Source organism: Pan troglodytes, chromosome 5 (assembly GCF_028858775.2).
Source record: "Pan troglodytes isolate AG18354 chromosome 5, NHGRI_mPanTro3-v2.0_pri, whole genome shotgun sequence".
Classification (NCBI taxonomy): domain Eukaryota; kingdom Metazoa; phylum Chordata; class Mammalia; order Primates; family Hominidae; genus Pan; species Pan troglodytes.
The window spans coordinates 69,398,971-69,426,031 of NC_072403.2; the positions used below are offsets into that span (position 1 = coordinate 69,398,971).

A 27,061-nucleotide genomic window follows, 5' to 3' on the forward strand; every position below is an offset into this window, starting at 1 on the left:
ACTAACCTTGTAGATAAAGTTCCAGTCCAGTCTTCAGGAGTTTGCCCAGGCTTTTTAATGATGACTCATGCTTCACCAACATTTAATAATTTTCCTAAATTAAGAGTAGGTGTTAGTCCCTTTGTTGTTGTTTACTTGCTGCCACCTTTTGGATCTACTGTATAGAATGTAGAGTGTTTTTGCTCACGTCTGTAGAATGACTTAGAATGTCAGGTGCATAGAGATTTTGGGTTTACACTCTGTAATTGATGTGAATAATTTAACATTGGAAACAATTATGGAAGCAGCATTTTCGATTACTTCAATTTTGTGAATTAAAGCCTTCCTGGCTAACACGGTGAAACCCCGTCTCTACTAAAAATACAAAAACTTAGCTGGGTGTGCTGGCGGGCGCCTGTAGTCCCAGCTACTTGGGAGGCTGAGGCAGGGGAATGGTGCGTGAACCAGGGAGGCGGAGCTTGCAGTGAGCCGAGATCATGCTACTGCACTTCAGCCTGGGTGACAGAGCAAGACTCCGTCTCAAAAAAAAAAAAAAAAAGCCTATGTAATTGTTTTTTCCCCCTCCCCTCCACCCCCCTCCCCTCCCCGTCCCCTCCCACTCCCCTCGCACTCCCCTCGCCTCCCCTCCCCCTCCCCTCCCCGTCCCCTCCCCCTCCCCGTCCCCTCTCCCATCCCCCTCCCCTCCCCGTCCCCTCCCATCCCCCCTCCCCTCCTCCCCTCCCCCTCCCCTCCCCCTCCCCTCCTCCCCCCCTCCTCCCCTCCCCCTCCCCTCCTCCCCTCCCCCTCCCCTCCTCCCCTCCCCCTCCCCCTCCCCCTCCCTTCCTCCCCTCCCCCTCCCCTCTCCCATCCCCTCCCCTCCCTCTCCCCTCCCTCCCTCCACCTCCCCTCCCTCCTCCCCTCCTCCCCCTCCCCTTCCCTCCCTCCTCCCCTCCTCTTCTCTTGTTTTTAAGACAAAGTCTCCCTGTTGCCCAGGGTGGAGAGCAGTGGCGCGATCTTGGCTGACTGAAACCTCCACCTCCTGAGTTCAAGTGATTCTCCTGCCTCAGCCTCCCAAGTAGCTGGGATTACGGGCAAGTGCCACCATGCCCGGCTTATTTTGTATTTTTTGTAGAGATGGGGTTTCACCATGTTGGCCAGGCTGGTCTCGAACTCCTGTACTCAGGTGATCCGCCCGCCTCAGCCTCCCAAAGTGCTGGGATTACAGGCACAAGCCATGGCGCCCAGCTGATTGTTGTTTTTACATATTAACTAGCCTTCACTACTACTGTGATTCTACTACTTTGATACATTGTGCTTGTATACATTTCGTTTACTCAGAAAATGCACCTGTCATGCAGGTTGCAATTTTCCTATTCTCATCCTTGTGTAAGAATATAAATTTATTAGGGCATGTTTGGAAATAATTTTGATCCTTCTCTTTGATTTTATGCACTAGATACATTGAAAGCTGTTTGTTAATATGACATTTTCTAGCATTTGCAACAGCTTTGCCTCTGTAAAGACTATATAAACGCTTTATCATTTTACATATTGCAGTTGAAGTTAGCTTCCTTGTGTGTGCTCCCAGTTGGAAATTATATTTTGTAATATAGCTATGTCATGGCTAGATGTGATATTAATCATAAGCAACTTCTATGCATATCCTAAAGACAGTAGACCCTTAAAGAAGCAACATATGCTAGATTTTTATTGCTTCCTTTTATTTTCCTGATTCAAACTTACATCAAAGGTGTATGATTTTAAAGACCAGATTATTTAATCCTCTGATTTTTTAAATTAATGCAACTTTTGAACTTCTTTTAAACGTAAGTCAGTTGGCATTTTGTAAGGAGGAAGTCTTAGTTTTTTCATGTTATTTACCTTGTGGTTTCTGTTTTTCTACTTCTCCAGAAGATGCTTGAGTTTTTAGTTTGCATTACACTTTCTTGGCCCCAATTGTAGAAGACTAGTATATCAGATAATATTTAAAAAACAAACAGACTTAGAAAATGGATTTATAGCTTTCAAACAAGAAAACTTCTGAGAAGAAATTTTCTTCTAGAACAAAGGATTCTATTTTTCTCTGCAGATTGTTAGTAACAAAAATGATTTAATGTTTATGTGGCGTAGAATTCTCTGATCTTAGAAGAGTGAGTCTTTTCTCTCTCTCAAAAACTCTTAAAACTGCATTTTTTAACCTAAAATATAAACTATTAAGATACATCTGTAGATGGCACTAGAGTTTTGCTTTTTATAGCCTCTCAAGTTTGAGACATTTCCAACTTGAAATGAGGCTTATTGAAAGAGTTGCTTGATAAATTTCACGATCATCAAACCACTCTTCCCTGGTTGTGAAATAAAAATGTGAAAATTCCTTAATATGTGCCTTATATTTTGACCTTTAGGTTTGGATTTGGAACAATAGCATTATTTGTACTGTAGGTTTTTAAGTCATGTCTCACTGAAACTATCCCAGACTTGCTTTGAAGAAATCTTAATATACCTTTGATTGTGGAAGTAAAGGGAAATCATTAGCTTTCCTTCAGCATTTCAGAAACATTCATGTTAGACAGTTGCTTTCAAGAAATAGCAGTTAGCCCATTGTTAGGAAAGCTACAATGCTCATTACAAATAATCATCTTTAATATTTTAGCTTTGCAACCCGAAGTGGGAGAACTTTTAAACACTTGCATTTCAAACTTTATTCCACTTTTGCTAGAATATCTGTATCATTATGGGCCCATCAAAAATCTCAAACCTGTTGGAATTATTTCTGTCTTCTAAACGTGTGTTACATTGTTCGAAAGTTTTCTTGCTTGTCAACCCCAAATATTCTATATTATTTTTTTAAACCAAATTAATCCCTAGGGAAATGAGGACTTAACCTGCTAAAGCTAGCACAGGTATTACCAGCAAGGATAAAGAATGATAAGTTATAGATGTGATGAAGTCAAGTCTCAAGGCATAGTAGTGGTTTTATACACAATAGGCACATGAGGAAGAAGAAAAGGAAGTGCTGTTATTGAGGAATGAGGTATTTGGCAAGACTTTAAAAATACTAAGGATTGGAACTCACTCTTGTAGTTTTTACAGTTTTAACATTAAAACAGTACCTCTGGTATATTTTGAATTGACCATATCACCCAGTGTGTTACCTTCAATATCCTCTCTCTTGGATTACAGCTTTTTGAAAGGAGCTTGGTACTATTGGTGGTGCCACTATTATCAAAATCAGTAGCACAGTCTTTAGATCGTTAAAGTACATACCTAAATCCTTCTAAGTCTTTCAGCTGTATCATAAATTGCTAGCCTGAAGATGAAAAAAGGACAAAGTTAAGGATGGTTGTCTGAAAGCATTGCAGCTTTCCTAACAACGGGTTAAAAAGCAGGTAAATTAAATTGCTGTGTATATATCTCATTTGCTATTATTTTCAAAAGTAGTTATAGATACTCCTTTTAAACTGGAAAGATAGGAGCTTTTTTAGAGTCATACGTTTCACATCCCTGGACTTTTCCTATTGGTTAGTGAAGTTATTACTTAGCTAAAAGACAGTGATGGGAAAACTTTTATAAGGAGATTGGGAATTAAATCCAACCCAAGTACTAATATTTTTATGTTAAGATAGAATAGTGATCTTTATTTGGAAAAAGAAATTTATCTAAAACACATGGTCATTAGTAAGGAAGTCCTTTGAACTTAAAAGTACAGAAAAAGATTCTTTAGCTGAATCAGCGTGACACCATGAACCAGAATATTTTAAGGTTATCTAGGTAAGGTGGCTAATAAACAGTTTGAGAGGCTCCATCATGCTAGTTTTTGAGTTCCATTTTTGTTACTATTGTTGTTTTTTTCTTTTATTTAAAACGATTTGTTGGATAAACAATTCTTCCCAATTTTATGTGTGATGTCACGTCTGTGGTGAGGTAGGTAGCTGTAACTTTGATGGATTGTCTGTGATGAAATTATTACCAAGATCTTACCACCCTTCTCAGTGGATAAATTTATTGTTAGTCTATACTTTGTTATTGTTTATAGTATTCAAGACTGACAAAGGCCAGTTGTCTTTTCTTCCTGATGGTTTATTGTCCCCTCCCTCCCCCAGCATTTTCTCATTCATACCAGAGGAGAAATATTTGAGGTCTTAAAGGTATCATTTTAATAGAATATTATTTTCTTTGAAAACTTGCTGTATGTTGAACTTATGGAATGGATAGAGATGGAAAACATGCAAAGTTTCAGAAAATCAAATATTGAAAATTTAATTTAGCCTCATTTTTGACATAGATTTTCTTGTTAAAAAAAGGGATAAAAGTTTTTTGGTGTTCTGTTTTCCAGGTTTATGGTTGGCTGTGGGAGATGTGATGACTGGTTTCATGGTGATTGTGTTGGGTTAAGTCTTTCTCAAGCACAGCAGATGGGCGAGGAAGACAAAGAATATGTCTGTGTAAAATGTTGTGCTGAAGAAGACAAAAAGACTGAAATACTAGATCCAGATACTTTGGAAAACCAAGCTACAGTTGAATTCCATAGTGGAGATAAAACAATGGAGTGTGAAAAGCTTGGATTATCAAAACACACAACAAATGATAGAACCAAATATATAGATGATACAGTGAAGCACAAGGTCAAAATTTTAAAACGGGTGAGCTCTTCATTAATGCATTATTTTGTTTATTTAAGAGCTTTTTGTATGGACTGACTGCAATAATTTTGAAATTTCTCTTTAGAAGTTTTAATGTCCTTTTACATTTTCAAATTTAGTTTTCCATGAAAGTGAATAGGTTTTTATTTAAAATTTGTTGTCAGTCTTGGTGAAACCAGATAGTGACTTTTAGAATATGCAGGCCTTATCTCTTACAGTCTTTTTTGCCATTTCTAGCCCCTAGTTTGGTACTTGAATTTTCTGTTGTAGGATGTGTGTGGATCTTGTGGCCATTAAGTGTAAATTGTGCTTGCTAAGTTGTTTTAAAAAAGCTTTTCAGTCATAAATATCTACCAGCCCTTTGACCATTTGGCATTATTTTTTTGACTACCTTCTGAAAGCATTTTCTAAATAGAAATTTCAAGATATTTAGGCTTTAATAGGAGAAATGTATAAAGGACACGGCATTTTATCTGATTAAATTTTCTTTCCTCATTGTCTACCTTTTTATTACCTATCACTTTTTTAGTCGTTAATTTGTTATTCTTATAGAATACTGATAGAGAGGAGAAACAGTGGCAACACATGTATGTGGTTAGGCAAGTATAATCCAAAACGCAAAGAACATGAATCTTAGAGTTGGAGCTTTAGAAATCTTTTGGTCCAATCATTTTGATTTATTAATATGCCTTACAACATTTCTAGGAAGTGATGATCTAGTTTCTGTTTGAAATCCATTGCAAGGGGATACATCTTCATTTTTAAGCATCTAATTGTCAGAAAGTTGATCAGTTTGAGCTGAAATTTGCATCCCTGAATTGAAGCCTCCTTATTAAAACTTAATTTCTCTGCAACACGATATGGAAGTTAATTTAGATTGAAGAGCATGAGGATGTGTTCTCCAGAATCTTACCTACTTACAAATCCGTTTCTTTCAGGCATTCCTTGTATGACAAATCTGGATTAAGTTCTAGTTTGTCATATCCTTGTGGCATCTAATATTTTTTGTCTGTCAAGACTTTTTGAAAATCAGATTCTGTCCTTCTGATATGTGTTATTACTTTGTTGATTTGATCATCAAAGTAATTGATAATATGGATCTGAGAGCCACAATGAGAACAGTTTATAGCATGTCTTTGGAAAACTTCTATTTATTATTAACTAGTATTAATACTCACCTCTTACGTACAGCTTCTTGGCCATATACATATACAGTACAATGAGAAATATAGCTCATTGTATTGACCATAGCTGAGTTGTCTCTGTCTTGCTTAAAAAGACATCATAAAGGCTGAGTGCAGTGGCTCACACCTGTAATCCTAGCACTTTGGGAGGCTGAGGTGGGTGGATCGCCTGAGGCCAGGAGTTTGAGACCAGCTTGGGCAACATGGTGAAACCCCGTCTCTACTAAAATACAAAAATTAGCCGAGCATGGTGGTGCATGCCTGTAATCCCAGCTGCTTGGGAGGCTGAGGCAGGAGAATCGCTTGAACCTGGGGGGCGGAGGTTGTAGTGAGCTGGGATTGTGCCACTTTATTCCAGCCTGGGCAAAAGAGTGAAACTCCGTCTCATAAATAAATAAAAAGACATCATAAAACGTTAACAATTTTAACATTTTGAGAACCTCTTTATCCAGTCTGTATCAGAAAAGAATCTGAGGTGAGTCTGATTTTGTAAATGTGTGCACCATACAAGTGATCACTGCTTCCTTTTCTTTTTGATGTGAACTGTTGACTCTGTCTTGGACTTGTCTGATGTTAGTTTATGGAATCTGCTTTTCTTATCCCTAGATTTTTATGTTGAACTATTTATTGAGTTTCTGTTGTGTGGCATAGCAGTACGTGCCTTGGGTGTATAATATTGAAGTATATTCCTGCTCTCAAGAATGTCTAGTTGCAGACAAAAACCAGACAAATAAATAAAAATTAGAGGATTCTTAGTCTAGAGAAAAGCACTATTTTGATTGTACCCTATTTTAAAACCTGAGTATATGTCTGACTATATAGCATTCCTCTCCCTGTCTTTCAGGAACATTAGTAGGATGTGATTAATTTCTCCCAAGGATCTCAGAATTGCAGTTTTACTGGTAATTCCTTGTGGATTATAATTAGAACCAGAGTAGCAGGTACTCTGATGGTTTATTCTACCTCATGGGAATTAAAATTGCCAATAGGCATACTGAGAACTTAATTGATACACTTGCTAGTATATAAGTGAACTTAATTTCATTTGTTTTAGAATATAGATACTTGTTTCTTTACAATTTCCTCCTTTTTCCATATCCAGAGCCAAATAAGAGAATTCTTACTACCTTATTTTTAATTTTCTTTCTACTAATGGTATTGGGAACATGATCTCTATGTCCTTTGTTTCTCCTTTATAAGCTATTATGTGTTCTACACAAAATAGGTGCAGAATAGATTTCGAATGAAAGAGTGAATCTCATTTTACTAATAATCAAGAGTTATTTTTGAACGTCTTAAAAAACAAAGATTGTTTAGTTATTTTCATTCTAATGAATTAAGTACTCATTTTCCAGGAGTCTGGTGAAGGCAGAAATTCATCAGACTGTAGAGATAATGAAATTAAAAAATGGCAGCTAGCTCCTCTTCGTAAGATGGGACAACCAGTTTTACCTCGGAGATCCTCAGAAGAAAAAAGTGAAAAAATACCGAAAGAGTCTACAACTGTTACTTGCACAGGAGAAAAAGCTTCAAAACCAGGTAGTGAGATGAACAGAAAAAATTATATACTAATATATTTATATCTTATTTAATATACAATTAATTAGTATACTTAGGGAATTTTTACAAATTTAACATTATTAAATGTTGTATTGCCATTAAGGCAATACAAATGGGTTAGGTGATTGGCCTTACTTGTAATTAAAAACTTGCTCTAAATTCTGGGGAAGCGCTAGTGAAATTAAGATAAGACCCCTCTTCTCATGGCACTTAAATACTAATGGAAGAAGGCAGTAAGTTTGCAAGTAAGAAAATTGTATGTTATTTTACAGCTTGAGAAGAAAAAGTGGAGTAATGGGATGGATAGTCACAGGTGGGAAGAGTAATGGGACTTCTCTTTTACATGGAATGGAGGAAGTAACTTGTGAGGTGGGATTTGAAGGGGTGCAAAGATTTTTGGAGGAGGTACTAGGTAAGGGACACATCAAATCTTAAGGCTTTGTGGTAGAAAGAAGTGTGGCATTTGAGGAGCAAGAAAGCCACTGTAGAGTGATTAGAAGGTAATACATAAAGGGATAGAACAGTGTTAGAAGATGAGTTCAGAGAAAATTATTGCTCGTACCCTATTTTAAAACCTGAGTATATGTCTATCTGTATAGCGTTCCTCTCCCTGTCTTTCAGGAACATTATTAGTAGGATGTGATTAATTTCTCCCAAGGATCCCAGAATTCCAGTTTTACTAGTAATTCTTTGTGGATTGTAATTAGAACAAGAGTAGCAGGTACTCCGATGGTTTATTCTACCTCATGGGACCTTTGGGGCTATGGCAGAGTTTATATTTTGTTCTGAATGTTGTGGGAAACCTTTAGAGGGTTTTGTACAAGGGAAAACTCTGGTTGCTCTGTACAGTTTGGATTGTAGGAAGGCAGGAGAGAAAGAGAGTAGCCTGATTAGTCCGTAGCAATATCCTAGGAAAGAAATGATGGTAGCTTGGAATGGAAATATAATGAAGGTAGTGAGTAGTGGTCAGATTCACATATGTTTTATAATAGAGTTGACAGAACTTGCTGATGGGTTAGATATAGGTTGGTATTGGTGAAGGAAATAGAGTCTGAGAAAAGAAAAAGGTTTGGGGAAGAAAATTGAAAAATTATGTTTTGGCCATTATGAGATTCCTATTAGACATCGAGATGGAAATGTTTTGAGTAAATCTTTGGCTGATGAGTCTGGAGCCTATTAGAAGACTTTGGAGGTTGGTATATAAATTTGGGATTTACTAGTGCATAGCAGTTAGTACAGGTTAAACATCCCAAATCTAAAATCTGAAACTTGAATGCTGGCATGATGCACAAAGGCAATGCTTGTTGGAGCATTGTGGATTTCAGATTTTCTGATTTGGGATGCTCCACTGGTAAGTACAATGCAAATATTCCAAGATTTGAAAAAATCTGAAATTGAAAATACTCTGGTCCCAAGCATTTCATATAAGGGCATACTCAACCTGTATTTAAAATCATGGGCTTAGATATAAATAGCTACAGGAGAGTTTGACAATGAAGGGACAGAAGCAGAGCCCTTGGGAAGCACCAGCATTTATTTTTACTTTATTTTTGTGACAGGGTCTCACTCTGTCACCCAGGCTTGAGTGCAGTAGTGCAATAGCAGCTCACTACAGCCTTGAACTCCTGGGCTCAAGCTATCCTCTCGCCTCAACCTCCTGAGTGGCTGGGACTACAGGTGTGCACCACCACACCCAGCTAATTTTTTGATTTTTTGTAGAGATGGTGTTTCATTATGTTGGCCAGGCTGGTCTCAAACTCCTGGCCTTCAAGTGATCTTCCTGCTTTGGCCTCTCAAGGTGCTGGGATTACAGGCATGAGCCATTGAACCTGGCCATCAGCATTTAAGAGTTGGGGAGAGAAGAGGTTATACAGCAAAGGAAACTAATGGGTGGCCTGTGAGGAAAGAGGAGAACTGAGACTGGTGGCCTGGAAGCCAGGTGAAGTTTCAAGAAGGAAGGAATGACCAAGTGCTGTCTGGACATTTAGTAAGATAAACACAAGATTGTTAAGTCTATGACTTAGCAAAATGGAAATCATTGGTGACCTTGACTAGAATGGTTTCGGTGGAGCAGTAGGGAAAAAAACCAGTTGTAATGGCTTATGAATGAACGGAAGAGTGAGGAACTGGAGACGTTGATTACAGATAACTCTCAGGGAGTTTTGCTGTTTAAAGAAACAAATGCTGTCGTAGTTAGAAGTGGATGTGAATTTTTTTTTAAAGAAGATACCATAGTATGTTTGTAAGACTAATGGGAATGATCCAATAGAAACAGACAGCTAGAGAGAGATGATGTTGATGATGTAAGAGAGGGAAGTGATAGTATAGGTGTGAAACTCGGGAAGACAAGAGGGGATGGGATTCACTCCACATGGAGGGAGGTATTTATCAGAAAGGTAAAGCTCATCCATTGGATACTAGGGAAGGTTGTATGTGGTAGGGGGAAGAACTAATGTAGGTAGGTTGGATTCGGTAATGGGAAAATGATAGTTGACAGTTTTTCCATTTTTTTTCAGTGAAATATGAAGAGCAAATCAAAAAGATTGTAGTTGAGAAGGAGGTATTGTTGGTTTGAGATGAGAGGAGAAAAAGTATGAAATAGATATCTTAAAAAGTGGGAGAGCAAATTTATTAGGAAAAGTTAATAGGATTAGGGCAGAAGGTTGAGTTTACCTACTTAAAACTTGTGGTTATAAATTTAAAATGACATCTGTCAGTACCAGTGCTTATTTTTCTCCCTTGTCTTCAGCCGTTTGTTGCCTATTTGGGTGAAGGATAGAAGTTGGCTTTGAGCAGGGTTGTGGTTTTGTCAACACACATGTTTAAAAGAGAGAGAATAAAGAGATTAAGTATACGAGGGGCTGGTAATGGTATTAGACTGTCTAATCTAAGTTTATAATGTATGAAAAGTGAATACATGAAGATGGTAAAAATCATAGATTTAAGAATTGTTGGCATGAGGAGATTCTAGAATAAATGTGCTGGTATAATAAGTCAGAGCAGTGGGATGTTTGACATTGAGATTTTGGAGATGCTTGGGAATTAGTAATGATAGAATAAAAATAATTTGAAAAGCTTAACATTCAAATTAGTAAAACCAGAAGAGATTCATCAATTTTGTGGTATTAGGTTATCTGCTCCTAATAAGTTCAGATCAAAATTTCTGAAAACTTTTTAAAAGTTAATTAATATATATTTGTGGAAAAATAACTAGCTCTAAAAGCCATTGTCTAAATTGAGGAAAGAGTAGGACTAGTTTTTAGTCACTATTCATTTTAATTAGGATTTCAGTGTCAGGAATATTTCAGTATGGATTGTGGGTTCTGATCTTATTTCTAAATAGTGACTTTTAATCAGTTTTGTTTGTAAACTTATTCATTAAAAAGGAAAGATATTTTTAAAAGCAATGTAATGAGTTTGGATATTTATTCAAATTAGGTACTCATGAGAAGCAAGAGATGAAAAAGAAGAAAGTTGAAAAAGGAGTGCTTAATGTACATCCTGCTGCTTCTGCTTCCAAGCCTTCTGCAGATCAGATCAGGCAAAGTGTCAGACATTCTCTCAAAGACATTCTTATGAAGAGGTAACATATATTTTTATTATAGAAGTATCAATAATTATGCTTTATACATTTGAAAAATAATTGAATTGTTCTAATTTTAAGACTTACAGACTCAAATTTGAAGATACCAGAGGAAAAGGCAGCAAAAGTTGCCACAAAAATTGAGAAAGAGCTTTTCTCTTTTTTTCGGGACACAGATGCTAAATATAAGAACAAATATAGAAGTTTGATGTTTAATTTGAAAGATCCTAAAAACAATGTAAGTATGCTTTGTTCATATGTTTATGCTTCCAACTTTCCTGAGTACATAGGTATCTCAGATTGTAATACAGTAGATCTATAATTTATTAATTGGAGTGAGATTATAATTTCCTTTTGATGTAGAACATGTAATTTTAATAGTCTTTTTGCTACTGAATAATTCTGCATACTAATAGCATTAACCATTCAGTCTACTGAAATGCTAAACGTGTCTTAACCTGATTTATATTATTTTTTCTTTACTCTCCTTTATATAATACAATTTATTAAAAAATTCATTCATATGTATTCTTCAAAAACTTTTAAGCTAAAATTTATAACACTATTTTTTTCTTAAATATGAAAATAGAGCTATTTTGTACTTAAATCTGAAGATAGAGTAAAAATGCTTTTAAATTGTTTTTATCGAAATGTAATTTATTTTCTTAAGAAAATACATAACTTTAGTTCTAAAGATAGTCTTAAATATAACTTTAGTTCCAAGTATTATAGCAGTAGAGTAAATGTTAATTAAACCCCTAATTTTTTCTTGGGATTTCATGTTTTGGACAGAGGAAATCTAAAGGCTGTGCATTTGTGTGCGTGTATGTGTCAGTGTTAGCTCTCAACACCAAAAGAAGGTCTCTGATAAGTACAATAAGCAAAAATCATGCCAGCAAACATTTTAAAGGTTCAGAACATGACTGATCTCTTGTGTATGACATTTACCTAGGTCCACCAGCAGTTTTTTACTATAGATTACTCTAGGTAACAGAATGTGATTAGATGCAACCTTTTTGCGTAAAAGGTTTTCACACAACTGATATAAATTTGTATAAGGATATTTGCTACAGTAGGTGATTTGAGGTATTTTCTTGAAGTACACTAACAGAGACTTAAAATTGTACATTCTGCCATCATGGTCCCGAGGATCAGATGCTTCTGGAATTACATAATCTGGAAGCTTTTCTTCAGCAATTAAATAAAGATTTATTTCCCTCAGGTTTTTGTCTCTTTTTTTTGGAGACAGAGTCTTGCCCTGTCACCCAGGTTGGAGTGCAATGGCGCCATCTCAGCTCACTGCAGCCTCCACTCCCGGGTTCAGATGATTGTCCTGCCTCAGCCTCCCGAGTAGCTGGGATTCCAGGCACACGCCACCACGCCCAGCTAATTTTTGTATTTTTAGCAGAGACGGGGTTTCACCATTTTGGCCAGGCTGGTCCCAAACTCCTGACCTTGTGATCCTCCTGACTTGCCCTCCCAAAGTGCTGGGATTACAGGCGTGAGCTGCGGCACCCGGCCTCCCTCAGGTTTCTTTCAGGTTTCTTCCTTGCAGGTGGTTTTTTGCTCTGCAGTTTCCTCCAAGCCTGTCAGGATTTAAATATGTAAAATCTTAAAACTATGAAGACCATTACATTGAGTAAAGCTCTTTGATGCAGTACCTCGCTATACTATAGATTGCTTATTGTTATGGTTAGATTGTGTCCCTGGGTAGACTTAATACAACTTTTGGGTAGGTATTGTAATGGTTCTACTGTACATGCTTCTCCATATATGTTGATTTTTATATGAAATGTGTGTTTTGCTGCCTTAAATTCCTAGAACACAAAGCTGTCATTTAATCTCTGTGTAGTAGGTAATATATAAATAATTAAGTATTTGTAAATCAGTCTTCAAAAATTGTATCTTTATTATAAATTTCTGTGTAGTAACCACTCTTTTAAATGTTTGTCTCCCCTTCTATTCCTATTTTAAAATCCTTCCAGATATTATTTAAAAAAGTACTGAAAGGAGAAGTAACTCCTGATCATCTTATCAGAATGAGTCCAGAAGAACTAGCTTCTAAAGAGTTAGCTGCTTGGAGACGAAGAGAAAACAGACATGTAAGATTATCTATAAATATGCGTTTGACTATCAAAATCTATGTTTTTCAGCCATTGGGTAAAAATTATACAGAGGTAAATTCAACACAGACTGCACAATAACACAGACTTTGTGTTACATGCTTCTTTTTTTTTTGAGATGGAGTCTAGCTCATTCGCCAGGCTGGAGTGCAGCAGCATGATCTCAGCTCACTGCAACCTCTGCCTCCTGGGTTCAAGTGATTCTCCTGCCTCAGCCTCCCAAGTAGCTGGGATTACAGGCACGTGCTGCCACGCCCAGCTAATTTTTGTATTTTTAGTAGAGGTGGGGTTTTACCTCTTAAACCAGGATGGTCTCGATCTCCTGACCTCATGATCCGCCCACCTTGGCCTCCCAAAGTGTGGGGATTACAGGCGTGAGCCACCTACATGCTTCTTTTAGTTACTTGTTCTCCATTCCTCTAGTTCTTAAATTCTGTTGGTTTCTCTGATCTTGTCAGGTTTTTTTCTCATTTTCTCCAGTTGCTAGGTTACAGAATTACCTTGTGTTTTATTATAGTTTGTAAATGAGAAGGATGGGAAAAGAATTAACATCTTTTCATAATTACATCTGTATTTTTCAGCAGCACAGTTTGAAGGTATTATGAATATTGGTAATTTGTAGAGCCAGATGAATTAAGTCAGAATAAAAATGTGTACAGGCTTATCTCTTATCCAAAGTTTCAAATGCCAAAAGCCCTGAAAAATAAAGTTATTTTCGCATAACTAATTTATTGATAAAGCTTAACCTGAATTGCCATGTATGAATGTTCATATTCACAGAAATATTGTATATTTAATTACGTGTCTCAGACCTAACTGGAATGTTATGTAATATAGAGTGTGTGCACCATATTTCATGTTTAAATTTAAAAATTCTGAAACTCACAGATAGCAAGAATTTTTGTTTGGAGATTGTGAACTTAAAGGTATTTAAAGTACCTTTAAAAATTAAGTATGTTACTTAGAGCCATTGTGACAGTGAGATAGCCATGTTATCCAATTTTTGTATTACAATGGCATCAGAATGTTAGCCTCTTATTCTAGAAAATACTGGTTGTAGTTCATATTAACTCTACATGATTTATCTGATTCTTTTGTTCATAATATTTAGTTACATCTCAGGCACTAAACCTCCATATAGACCTATGCCAGATCTAGTTTGAAGCTCATCTAGAGGCCTTGATTTGACATATCTCATACTTCTTCATACATTCCTTTACCTTCACCGTGTGTAATTTCTCCGCCTCTTATATTTTGAAAATAATATCACCTCCTCTTCCTTCCCTCCATATCCCAAATATGCACATGCCACTCTTCTGCTTTGAAACTGGCTGCGAGTATCATCTGTATCAGAAAATGCCAGCTTGTTCTTTCTTAAGGCCATGTACCTGATTTTTCTTTAAAGGATGATTTGTACTTAACAAAGGCAGTACCATCTATGCCTTCCTTACCTGTTCTATTCCTGGCTACCTTTATACCACTTCTTGTTATACTTGCTTAATTTTGATGTTTTGTTGCTAAGCTTGTTCAACCGAATTTTCAGGGTCACTAAGCAGGCTTAATTAGGAGACAACTAACAAAGGACTACCAGATCGGTCGTTTGAATAAACTACTATTGTGGGGGATGTTAGAACATTGAATTAGGAATTTAAGAGCAAAATAGTTCTTATTTCCCTGTGGCAGCTGCTAAAAAGTACTAAATCAGCAAACAGATTTCAAATACAAATAGTATGTTTCACCACTTTGCAAATTACTTTGGACTTCATTTGCCTCCTGATATAAATGTACATGTGAACTTCTCATGGTTGAGGTATGGGGTCTAATTCTTATAACCGCAGTACTTAAAACTGTCTCTGGCATATAAAAGTACTCAGAATATGTTTGTTGTATGAGACATTACCTTAAGATTAAAAGTCATCTGTGGTGATTCGTTTATTTTTAGGTAAGCTCTTATTATTTAAGGTGTACACTTGGAAATACATATTTTAAATTTAATATTTTTAAAAAAGTATTTTCTGTTAGACCATAGAAATGATTGAGAAAGAGCAGAGAGAAGTGGAACGACGGCCAATCACCAAAATAACTCATAAAGGTGAAATAGAAATTGAGAGTGATGCCCCAATGAAAGAACAGGAAGCAGCCATGGAGATTCAGGTAAGGATAGATATGCCATGTTTTATAGCTCAAAACATGAAGATTCAGAAAAGGTTTATTTGCCTAATGTTTTTAAAATAGAGAAAAGAATTTTAAAATATGCATCCATTTAAAAGTAGCCTATTTTATTGGTTTAGTGGTTTTTTGAGTGTTGAGTAATGTCTCTCAAATTGCATTATAGGTACCTGTTGAACAGTTATTACAGTGTAGATTCCTGGAGTGCTCTGACTTAGTGAATTTCTTTTTATTTTTTGGTGGGATAGAGTCTTGCTTTGTTGCCCAGGCTGGAGTGCAGTGGAGCAATCTCGGCTCACTGCAACCTCCGCCTCCCAGGTTCCAGCGATGCTGCCACCTCAGCCTCCCAAGTAGTTGGGATTACAGGCATGCGCCAATACACCCAGCTAATTTTTGTATTTTTAGTAGAGATAGAGTTTCACCATGTTGGCCAGGCTGGTCTTAAACTCCTGACCTCAAGTGATCTGCCCACCTCGGCCTCCCAAAGTGTGGGGATCACAGGTGTGAGCCACCGTGCCTGGCCTGACTTAGTGAATTTTTTAGTAGGCTTAGAAATTTGTAAGTGCTTCTTAGGCAGACTGTCATTTGATAGGTGGCATAGCTTTTCTTATTTTCAAAAGTCAGTGAAGAAATAATTTGAAATCTTACTAGAAGCCTTGAAGAATGGGGAATGTTTAAATTTTTGCTCTTTTAAGTCACAGTTAAAAGCTAGCATTCATTTTCTTAAGAAATTGTAAAAAAAAAACAAAAAACAAAAATCAAAAACTTATCTATGGAACAACTGCATTTTAGAAAAATATAAATGGAAAATATAAATTGATTTTGATAATTGAGGCCAAATTTTATCAGCTAAAACTAATTTTTACTTTGACTTACGTTAGGAACCAGCCGCCAATAAGTCATTGGAGAAGCCAGAAGGATCTGAAAAACAAAAAGAGGAGGTTGACTCTATGTCTAAAGATACCACTAGTCAACACAGACAGCATCTTTTTGATCTCAACTGCAAAATCTGCATAGGTAATTGGAAGTTTTTCTTCCTAAAATTTTGCATTCATTATGAAAGAAGGATACTTAGATACTAGTATATGTAATTTAAGTAGGTTTTGTTTTCCCAATATTGGTGGTGAGGCACTCACTCACAGTCTTTAAGCTTTCGTGTGACTGGTTTTCTGGGTTGAGGTATAGTTTGATACTGTGGTATAGTCTACTGTCTAGACCTAATTATACTATATATGATTTGAACTTAAAAACTGTTCTTGCTGGAGTCAAATGACAAGAATTTAACCATTAGAATGAACATCAAACATTGTGGGCAGTTGTGATGATACTGTCATTTACTAAAGTAAAGGAGTAAAATAGCATTTATATTTTATTATATATAACATAAGACAAATCAGAAACTGAAATTACTTTTTTGTAAAAAAGCTTTTTATTTTTAAGAGCACTTTTAGGTTCATAGCAAAATTGGGAGGAAGTTACAGAGATTTCTCACGTACCTGCTGCCTCCCTACGTGCATAGTCTCCACTGTTAGCAACATCCCACACCAGAGTGGTGCAGTTACTACAGCTGACAAACCTACATTGAAAAATAATGACCCCAAATCCATAGTTTACATTGGCGTTCACTCTTAGAGTTGTACCTTCTGTGGGTATGGACAAATGTGTAAAGACATGAATCTAGCATTATAGTATTATACAGAGTATTTTCACTGCCCTAAAAATCCTCTTTACTCTGTCTATTCATCCCTTCCCCCAACACCCCCACCAGCCCCTGGAAACCACTGATCTTTTCATTGTCTCTGTAGTTTTGCTTTTTTCAGAATATTGTGTAATTGGAATCATCTAGTATGTAACATTTTCAGATTGGCTACTTTCACTTAGTAATATGCATTTAAGCTTCCCCTATGTCTTTTCATGGCTGGATAACTCATTCCTTTGTAGCATTGAATAATATTCCATTGTCTGGATGTATAGTTTTTCCATTCACTTAATGTAGGAGATCTTGTTTTATTACAAGTTTTGGCAATTACGAATAAAACTAGTATAAACATCTGTATGCAGCTTTTTGTGTGGATGTGTTTTCAGCTCCTTTGGGTAAATACCATGGAGCACAATTGCTGGATTGTATGGTAAGAGTATGTTTATCTTATAAGAAACCTCCAAACTATTTTTCACAGAGGCTGTGCCATTTTGCCTTCCTGCCAGCAACGAATGAGAGTTCATTTTGCCTTCCCGCCAGCAATGAATGAGAGTTCCTGTTGCTCTACATCTTTGCTAGCATTTGGTATTGTCAGTATTCTAGATTTTGGCCATTCTAATAGGTGTATAGTGGTATCTCTCTGTTGTTTTACTTTGCATTTTCCTGATGACATATGTGGAGCATCTTTTCATGCTTATATGCCACCTGTATAGCTTCTCTGGTGAGGTGTCTCTTCAGGCATGTATAGTCATGAGCTGTTGCTATATAATCCAAACCTGGATACAGATAATACAGATTTGTCTTAGTTCTTCATGTTACTTCTCGAGACTATTGGAATTTGGTGTGGTTTAGTTAAAAAAAATTGTCAGAGAATTAAGAAACCTGTTTTAGGTTCTAGTAATAATATTTTCATTTTAGCTTGTCTGAGTTGTTTAACATTCTCTTCTTCTAATTTTTCACTTCACTAAGAGAGGAATTACTACTCTAGGGGTCCTCAACCCCCGGGCCACAAACCTGGACGGTCCATGGCCTATTAGGAACTGGGCCTCACAGCAGGAGGTGAGCGGTGGACGATACTGCCTGAGCTCCGCCTCCTGTCAGATGCAGTGGCGTTAGGTTCTCATAGGGGTGCAAACCCTATTGTGAACTGCACATGTGAAGGATCTAGGTTGCGTGCTCCTTATGAGAATCTAACTATTAATGCTTGATGATCTGAGGTGTAATGGTTTCATCCTGAAACCATCTCTCCCCTCATCCCACCGTCCATGGGAAAATTGTCTTCCATGAAATTGGTTGCTGGTGATAAAAAGGTTGGGGACTGCTAATCTTGTCCATATTTACTCATGATATGTTTTACATGTAGGAAATAATTATAAAGAGATTTTAAGGGGAAATTAACTTTATTACAGGTAGAACCATGCATGATTTGCTTTGAATTGCATTTCAGATAAGCTTAGGTCCCTGTATATAGAAGAGGGCTGGCAGTGGGGAGAACACTAGTGAATTTTCTGCTGATTCTTAAATGTGGTTGTGATATAACTAAATGATGACAGTTAGATATAACCCCAGGAAATGTATGGTTACTCAGCAGTTGAATCATAGAACCTGAATAACTTTAGAAAGTGAAAATGGGTTAAGTTATAAAAGTTGTAGTTAACAGTTGGTTTCATTTGATGTATTCTGGGCTTAGGTCGAATGGCACCACCTGTAGATGATCTTTCTCCAAAAAAAGTAAAAGTTGTTGTAGGAGTAGCTCGCAAACATTCAGACAATGAAGCAGAAAGTATAGCAGATGCATTGTCTTCAACCTCAAATATTTTGGCTTCTGAATTCTTTGAGGAGGAGAAACAGGAGTCTCCAAAGTCAACATTCTCTCCTGCTCCACGGTAATTTTCTCTGTTGTAAATTCTGTAATACTCATTATAGATCTTTGCCAGATTATACTTGCAAGTCTTCAAAAACAGAAAAGTGACATTTTGGGAACCTCTCATTTGAGAAAATAACTGTACTTTCCTGTACTTTGAGATAGATAAAACAAGACTTCGAAAATAAATATATTTGGAGTGTTTTCAGTGAGAGATTGGAGCATGTGGGGAAACAGCTTTAAAATTCTCTTTAATTATGCTGGTCCCAAAAGTCAGGGATAGATTATTAAAGACGAAATGTTTGCACTTTTCTCAATCTTAGTTCTCCTAAGCCAGCCAAGAGGGAAGATTTTGTAAAACATTACTATGTAAATATGAATGTAATTTTATAAAATGAAAGTGTGAACTCTTTGTCAATAGCCTCATATTTTGGCCTTCTTCACATGCTAAAATACGAGTAACTGATGACTAGGTAGGACATTGATTTATTCATCAGCTTGTCTTTAGGCTTTTTAATGTCATTTTCTAGTCCAGAGATGCCTGGAACTGTTGAAGTTGAGTCTACCTTTCTGGCTCGATTGAACTTCATCTGGAAAGGTTTTATCAACATGCCTTCTGTGGCAAAATTTGTTACCAAAGCCTATCCAGTATCTGGCTCCCCAGAATACCTGACAGAGGTACTGTGAACTTTTCTGCTTTTCTGTGCATGAATTGATAATGTGTGTTTCTGAAAGTAATTGACAGGGAAATAAGACAGTTAGTAATAGAAATATTTATTAACAATGATTTTTAAACAGTCCAAGTAATATAATTATGAATTAACAAATGGATCTTCAGAATTGTTAAATAAACTATTCTCTGAAAGTTTTAAACTCCTGTGTCCTGCACTTTTCCCAAGATGTACTGCCTCACTGTGTCAGATAATTCAAAATCAATGAGAGTCTACATGGATATCCAAGTTTTTCTTTGAATACACACTTAAATAAAAGATTTACATACTTTTGGTCTTTAATGTTAACACATTAAGAATTTTTTGTTGAACAGATCTTCTGATTTCCCCACTGCTTATGTTTCCCCATCTTCATGACTACTGTTCTTACCTGCCTATTTCTGTGAATGTGGTTTATGTAGACTGGGAGTTGAAGCATTACAGCTAGTTGAAAACCAGTGAGACTAGTGACTGTAGTTGCTGCAAGTGATACCCTTGGTTGGTTCTACACCTGAGGGAAATAGAAAGAAACTATTATGTGGTATTTATGGAAAATAAGCAGCAGTAACATTATAATATTGTGATAAATGAGACAGTGACATTTTTGAATTATTTTGAAGGAAATGTATTTTTATATGTGTATAGAAGGAAAATAAATCAGTACATATATACTGTATTTATGTTGAGATCATATTTTGCTATCTTGTTCATATCTGACCTTTTTCATTTATTCTCTATCTGCTGATTTTAAAGAATTAAAAGATTGTAAAAAAATTCCTTTTATTATTTGAAAAAGCCTAAATCATTTGCCTGTCTTTTTTTTTTTTTTTAAGGCTAACATAAACTTCACTTTTCTTTGGATTAGGCTGCAATTAGTTTAATTCAATGTAATACTGTTTATGTAATGTTGATCAGTTTATTTGGTTAGCAGTTGTGGGTTTGTTTTTGTTTTTGTTTTTGTTTTGAGACAGAGTCTGCCCTGTTGCCCTGGCTGGAGTGCAGTGGCGTGATCTTGGCTTGCTGCAACGTCTGCCTCCCGGGTTCAACCATTCTCCTGTCTCAGCCTCCCATGTAGCTGGGATTAACAGATGTGTGCTACCACACCTGGCTAATTTTTGTATTTTTAGTAGAAACGGGGCTTCACCATGTTAGCCAGGCTGGTTCTGAACTCCTGCCCTCAAGTGATCTGCTTGCCTCTGCCTCCCAGAATACTGGGATTACAGATGTGAGCCACCGGGCCCAGCCTAGCAGTGTGTTTTCGATTAATAAACAGACTAATCACTTTTATATACAGTTTGCTTGATATTTTAAAAATGTGAGCTTTATAAGAGAAAAATGAATTAGATCCATGATGTTCTTCTTGAGCAAATCTGTTTAGAAATTTATTATTTGGTCAGTCCATGGTGAAGATAATTCTTTAAACGGAGAGGTAAGCCCTTAACTACAAAATCCTTTTGATTTTAAACAAAATTATTATTTTCCCCTCCGAGACACAGTTTTTATGTGGTTGCTTTCCAGATTTTCACTTCCATTTTGTACTTGTTTTTAGTTTGGACTAAAATCCCAAATCAAATATTTTAAAGTAGTTAATAATTTAAATAAACTAAATTGAATTTAATATCAATTATGTTTTTATGATTTTCCTCAGTCTTCGTGGAAAAAATAGGAATGTACTGAATAAAGTTTTAAATATTCTTAATTGCTTTCATGTGTAGTCATCTGTTTTCAGAAAGATTATGCCTTTAAAAAAATAAACCTTGAATTATTACAATATTATTCTCCTTTGTGCAAAAATACACTCTGTAATTACATTTGGTAACCTTTGAAATTCAGCTGTTAATTATTAAGGAATTTTCCTGCCTACTGCTACCAAAAGGGGAGGTTACAATCTCTGCTAATATTCTGAAATGTGTTGTGTTCTTTCTGAATTGTTAATGTGGTATGCTTGCCATTGCTTCCCTTTCCCATCTTTCGTAGTGAGATTGGGCATGAACTCAGACTCTTTCTTAGTAGCTGTATTTTAGGCAACAGTCATTTGTAGTTGGCATTTCAAGTAAAACCTAATTGCTCTCTATATTATGTTTTCCGATACATTTTTCATAATCTCTTTATTTACTTGTTTTTATTACTGTTTCAAATTAGTCTTAGAATCAAATTTGTATGAATTACTAATGTCATAATAAAGATAATCTATATATATTGATCTCTCTTTTTTTTTTTTTTTTAACCATAGGACCTACCAGATAGTATTCAAGTAGGTGGCAGGATATCACCTCAGACAGTTTGGGATTATGTGGAAAAAATAAAAGCATCAGGAACCAAGGTGAGGAAAACTTTTTTCACTATACCAGCATGGGAAAATGTTTAGAAAGTAAACAGTTTAGAATTCTTATGCAAGGGTGCAAAGTCTCCTGGGGAAAGGAGGCAATACACATTTTAAGTCTATGTAATATACCTCACAAAACTGAACAAAAGCCATTTGCTGAGGCTGTCAACAGTACAGCATTTTTTTTTTCCTCTCCTGGGATGCTCTCTTTGTGGCTTCTGTTAATGTTTTAGAAGAAATGTTTTAGAGTAAGTATTGAAATTCACCCTGGAATTTTGCCTTGCTTCTATTACAGACAAGTGTTTGAGTTAGGGCACAGCTAAGCTATTGCAAAAAAGAGAATCTAAAATATAGTGACTCAAAAAATATAGAAGTTGATTGGAGTGTTGTCCTCAGCAGTCAAACATACCAAATAGGAGTAAAGGAAGAATACCTGTCTAGTTGTTTCAAAGGCAAATTGCAGTCATTAACTTCCATTGGAAAGAACCTAGTCACATAGCCATCCATACATAGCTGCTAGGGAGGCTGGGAAATGTAATCTTTATTGGATGGCCATGTGACCAGCTAAAAGTTAAGGGCTTCTTATTAGTAATAGGAGGAAAGGAGAAAAGATACTGTGAAATGGCTCTATCACAATAATATTTCTCCTTTTCCTTTTTCTCTCTACATTTTCTTTTCTTTTTTTAAACTTATAGAATATTACTACAGAGGAAAATTTAATCATTAGAAGAAATTGTTTTTCCCTCCACGGGATGTGATAGTACCTAGTATATTAACAGTCATTCGATAAATAAATCTTGAATGAATAAATGTTACTTTTTTGCCTCTTTTTCAGAAGTCTCTAGCTTTTCTTTGGAATGATCCAAAATGGATGATCTTAAGCTGAAAAGAATATTTTGTTCCAATATAGATTTTTAGAATTTAAATTGATACAGTGTTAAAATACAAATAAACTTTAAAGCACTAATAAAAATGAGAAGTATTACTCTTGGGCATTTTGAGAATCACTCTTGAATCCACACACATATTACTGCCCAACACTTTATAGTATGTTCCGATTTAACAGATTTAAACACTCTGTAATAGTTGTTACTAACATATGTATGGTGATTTTTACTCTAAAAGAGGGCAGTTTAGATGACACACAACACACATTTTATAAGAGATAGAGTCATATTTCAGCTCATTCACATGTTTTCCTTAGGAGCTTGCATCAGTTTTAGGCTTTGCAGCAAATCTGGCTCTCCCATTTCGGCCATATACCATCATGAAAAAAAACATTGTTGTTGAACACTACCAAATTAATAACAAATTAGGACTGTCTTTTCTATCTGAAACAAAACCTAGAGGCAAGCAAGAAAATTCCTAAGCCAAATTACTTTACAAAATTTATGGTCTGTATGTATATAAGGTCTCTTCATCCAGCCCTTTTTATTTCTAAATTCAGTGCCTAGTAACTGGATTATTAGTAGATTTGTCTGTTTGTGTATATAAATGTATGGTAGGGTGGAAGTGTTGGGTGCTTTTAGTTCCCAGTGGGTCAAAAACATAGGCAGCCCTTTGTGGAGGTTACAGCATTGGAAATCAGGATATAGTGTAGATATTAGAAGACTTGGATTTCAGTATCATCTCTGCCATTGACAAGTTGTATCTGTCACCTTCAAAAAAGTCATTAATCACCTTTGGACTCCATTTCTTATGTTTCCATAAGAAATGTAAGCCATCAGATAAATCCATCAATGGATCAGTAAAGATCTTTTCTTAAGAGTTACTTGCTTTTAATATTCTCTTCTGTATTTAAGTTGGTAAACCACGTTATTTGGTACCATCATTACGAAGTTCAATAGATTATTACTAATTGAGAAATAGTTTTAAAACCAAGCTACTCTTTAGCTTATTACCTTAAACAATTATTTGTTATTTTCTTGAACAGGAAATTTGTGTGGTTCGCTTCACACCAGTAACTGAAGAAGATCAAATTTCTTATACTTTGCTCTTTGCATACTTCAGTAGCAGAAAGCGCTATGGAGTAGCTGCTAACAACATGAAGCAGGTTAAAGATATGTACCTTATTCCTTTGGGTGCCACAGATAAAATTCCACACCCTCTTGTGCCTTTTGATGGACCTGGTAGGTATACGTTTTAATAATAGGATAAGAATGAAATAACATGGGAGGTGGGACCAGAGTGAAAAGACTGATTCTGCCTTCTTTCTCAGGATCCAGCCCTCTAGTGATGGCTTGACAGGGCCAGGCACCATTTAATATCCTGTAATAAGTTAGAGGCAGAATTTTACCTTTTTTTTGCAATGATTGAAAATGATGAATTAATTGATGTTTTTGGTTTTATACAGGGCTTGAACTGCATAGACCTAATCTATTGTTGGGCTTAATTATTCGTCAGAAACTGAAGCGACAGCACAGTGCCTGTGCTAGTACTAGTCATATAGCTGAGACTCCTGAAAGTGCACCACCAATAGCATTGCCACCTGATAAAAAAAGTAAAATAGAAGTTTCTACAGAAGAAGCACCAGAGGAAGAAAATGACTTTTTTAATTCTTTTACAACTGTATTACACAAGCAGAGAAATAAACCTCAGCAGAATCTTCAGGAAGACCTTCCAACAGCAGTTGAACCTTTAATGGAAGTCACCAAACAGGAGCCACCAAAACCTTTAAGATTTCTTCCTGGCGTGTTGATTGGCTGGGAGAATCAACCTACTACTCTGGAATTAGCAAATAAACCTCTTCCTGTGGATGATATACTTCAAAGCCTTTTGGGCACCACTGGTCAAGTATATGACCAGGCCCAGTCAGTGATGGAACAAAACACTGTTAAAGAAATTCCATTTTTAAATGAGCAGACCAACTCAAAAATAGAGAAAACAGATAATGTGGAAGTAACTGATGGTGAAAACAAGGAGATAAAAGATAAAGTAGATAATCTTTCAGAATCTACAGATAAGTCAGCAGAAATAGAAACATCAGTAGTAGGGTCCTCTTCCATTTCTGCAGGGCCTTTGACGAGTCTTAGTCTCAGAGGTAAGCCACCAGATGTTTCTACAGAAGCATTTTTAACAAATTTATCAATTCAGTCAAAACAAGAGGAAACTGTGGAGAGTAAAGAGAAAACATTAAAAAGACAGCTTCAGGAAGATCAAGAGAATAATTTGCAAGATAACCAGACTTCAAATAGTTCTCCATGCAGATCTAATGTAGGAAAAGGAAACATAGATGGTAATGTGAGCTGTAGTGAAAACCTTGTTGCTAATACAGCGAGGTCTCCACAGTTTATCAACCTGAAAAGGGATCCTAGGCAAGCAGCAGGACGAAGTCAGCCTGTAACTACTTCAGAAAGCAAAGATGGAGATAGTTGCCGGAATGGAGAAAAACACATGCTGCCTGGCCTGTCACACAACAAGGAGCACTTAACAGAACAAATCAATGTAGAGGAAAAGTTGTGTTCTGTAGAGAAAAACTCGTGTGTTCAGCAGAGTGACAATTTAAAAGTTGCACAAAACTCACCATCAGTAGAAAACATACAGACTTCTCAAGCAGAACAAGCAAAACCCTTACAGGAGGATATTTTAATGCAAAATATTGAAACTGTGCACCCATTTCGAAGAGGATCAGCAGTAGCGACATCTCATTTTGAAGTTGGAAACACATGTCCATCAGAATTTCCTTCTAAAAGCATCACCTTTACTTCCAGAAGCACCAGCCCCAGAACAAGTACAAACTTTTCACCCATGAGGCCACAGCAGCCCAACCTTCAGCATCTCAAGTCTAGCCCACCTGGATTTCCATTTCCAGGGCCTCCTAATTTTCCCCCACAAAGCATGTTTGGATTTCCACCACATTTGCCACCTCCATTACTTCCCCCTCCAGGCTTTGGCTTTGCTCAAAATCCCATGGTTCCCTGGCCACCTGTTGTTCATCTCCCAGGTCAGCCACAGCGTATGATGGGTCCTCTCTCACAAGCATCAAGGTATATAGGCCCGCAGAACTTTTACCAGGTTAAAGACATTCGGAGGCCAGAAAGGCGCCATAGTGACCCTTGGGGTAGGCAAGACCAACAGCAACTGGATAGGCCATTTAATAGGGGTAAAGGGGACCGCCAGAGATTTTATAGTGATTCACACCATTTGAAAAGAGAGCGACATGAAAAGGAATGGGAGCAAGAATCTGAAAGGCATAGACGCAGAGACAGAAGCCAAGACAAGGACAGAGACAGAAAAAGCAGGGAGGAAGGGCACAAAGATAAAGAGAGGGCACGGTTATCACATGGTGATCGAGGAACAGATGGAAAAGCAAGCAGAGATAGTAGGAATGTAGACAAGAAGCCAGATAAACCTAAAAGTGAAGACTATGAGAAGGACAAAGAACGAGAGAAAAGTAAACATAGAGAAGGAGAAAAGGACAGGGATAGGTACCACAAAGATAGGGACCACACTGACAGAACTAAAAGCAAAAGGTAAAATTTGCAGGCTGCTTCAGGATTACATTTAAATAACTTAAAATGTTGTATCTTGTAAACAAAAGAAAGATTGCCTGCTAGGATTGTGCCATCTTTAAAATTTTTACTATTGGTCATTTGCAGAACAGTAAATTCTGTGTGTTGGTGCAGAGTGCTCTGTACCAGTGCTCATCATCCCTTCTTCATACCAACGGTCCCTAGTTATAGGAATTTAATATTTTTAAAAGTTTTACATTGCTGTATATTCAAAGATTTGTTTTATTAATATGCAATAAAGGCTTAGAAATTTTAGTTTTATTCCTTAATTGGTAAATATGGTTTAACTATGGAATATATTTACTTCCTCTAGTGAATGTCCTTTATATAATGACTAATTTGGGAGTAATGTGTGCTCTGTAAGTTTGTTTTAAATTGCACTGTTTTTAAAGAAACTGTAGAGGAGCAACAAAAATCCAAGCAACTTCATAATCAGATTATGCTAATCATTTAGTTGAGCAGTTTTTGACCAAGAATCAGAAGCCCAAGGGGTACATTTATTGCTTTAATCTGCACTCATTGAAGTCATTTATTACCATATACTACAGCTTTGTGGTAGGCCATTATTTTCATTTTCATTTTTGGCTCTTCAGAAACTTGAATACTTAAGCTTGTACATGATCTTGTGTTTTGCTATCCTTTTTACTGTAAAATGTAAATATTTTAAGGGATATTTTGATTCTAAATATGATAAAATAATTTCTCACCTA

At 36.4% G+C, this 27,061-nt stretch overlaps 1 protein-coding gene across 7 annotated transcripts in view; it reads left to right on the plus strand.

The window, feature by feature from the left end:
- Window positions 1-27,061, plus strand: part of PHF3 (PHD finger protein 3) — a 79,150-nt gene extending 52,089 nt beyond the window's left edge. For all 7 annotated transcript variants that reach the window (XM_003317887.7, XM_009440132.5, XM_063813134.1 and 4 more), the window contains 12 exons: window positions 4,316-4,622; window positions 7,162-7,345; window positions 10,805-10,949; window positions 11,031-11,187; window positions 12,935-13,051; window positions 15,095-15,226; window positions 16,123-16,258; window positions 18,631-18,826; window positions 19,335-19,482; window positions 21,748-21,837; window positions 23,774-23,969; window positions 24,194-27,061. In XM_003317887.7, coding sequence (XP_003317935.1) covers window positions 4,316-4,622; window positions 7,162-7,345; window positions 10,805-10,949; window positions 11,031-11,187; window positions 12,935-13,051; window positions 15,095-15,226; window positions 16,123-16,258; window positions 18,631-18,826; window positions 19,335-19,482; window positions 21,748-21,837; window positions 23,774-23,969; window positions 24,194-26,316 — 3,931 coding nt within the window. In that variant the 3' untranslated portion in view covers window positions 26,317-27,061. The remainder of the gene's footprint in view (window positions 1-4,315; window positions 4,623-7,161; window positions 7,346-10,804; window positions 10,950-11,030; window positions 11,188-12,934; window positions 13,052-15,094; window positions 15,227-16,122; window positions 16,259-18,630; window positions 18,827-19,334; window positions 19,483-21,747; window positions 21,838-23,773; window positions 23,970-24,193) is intronic.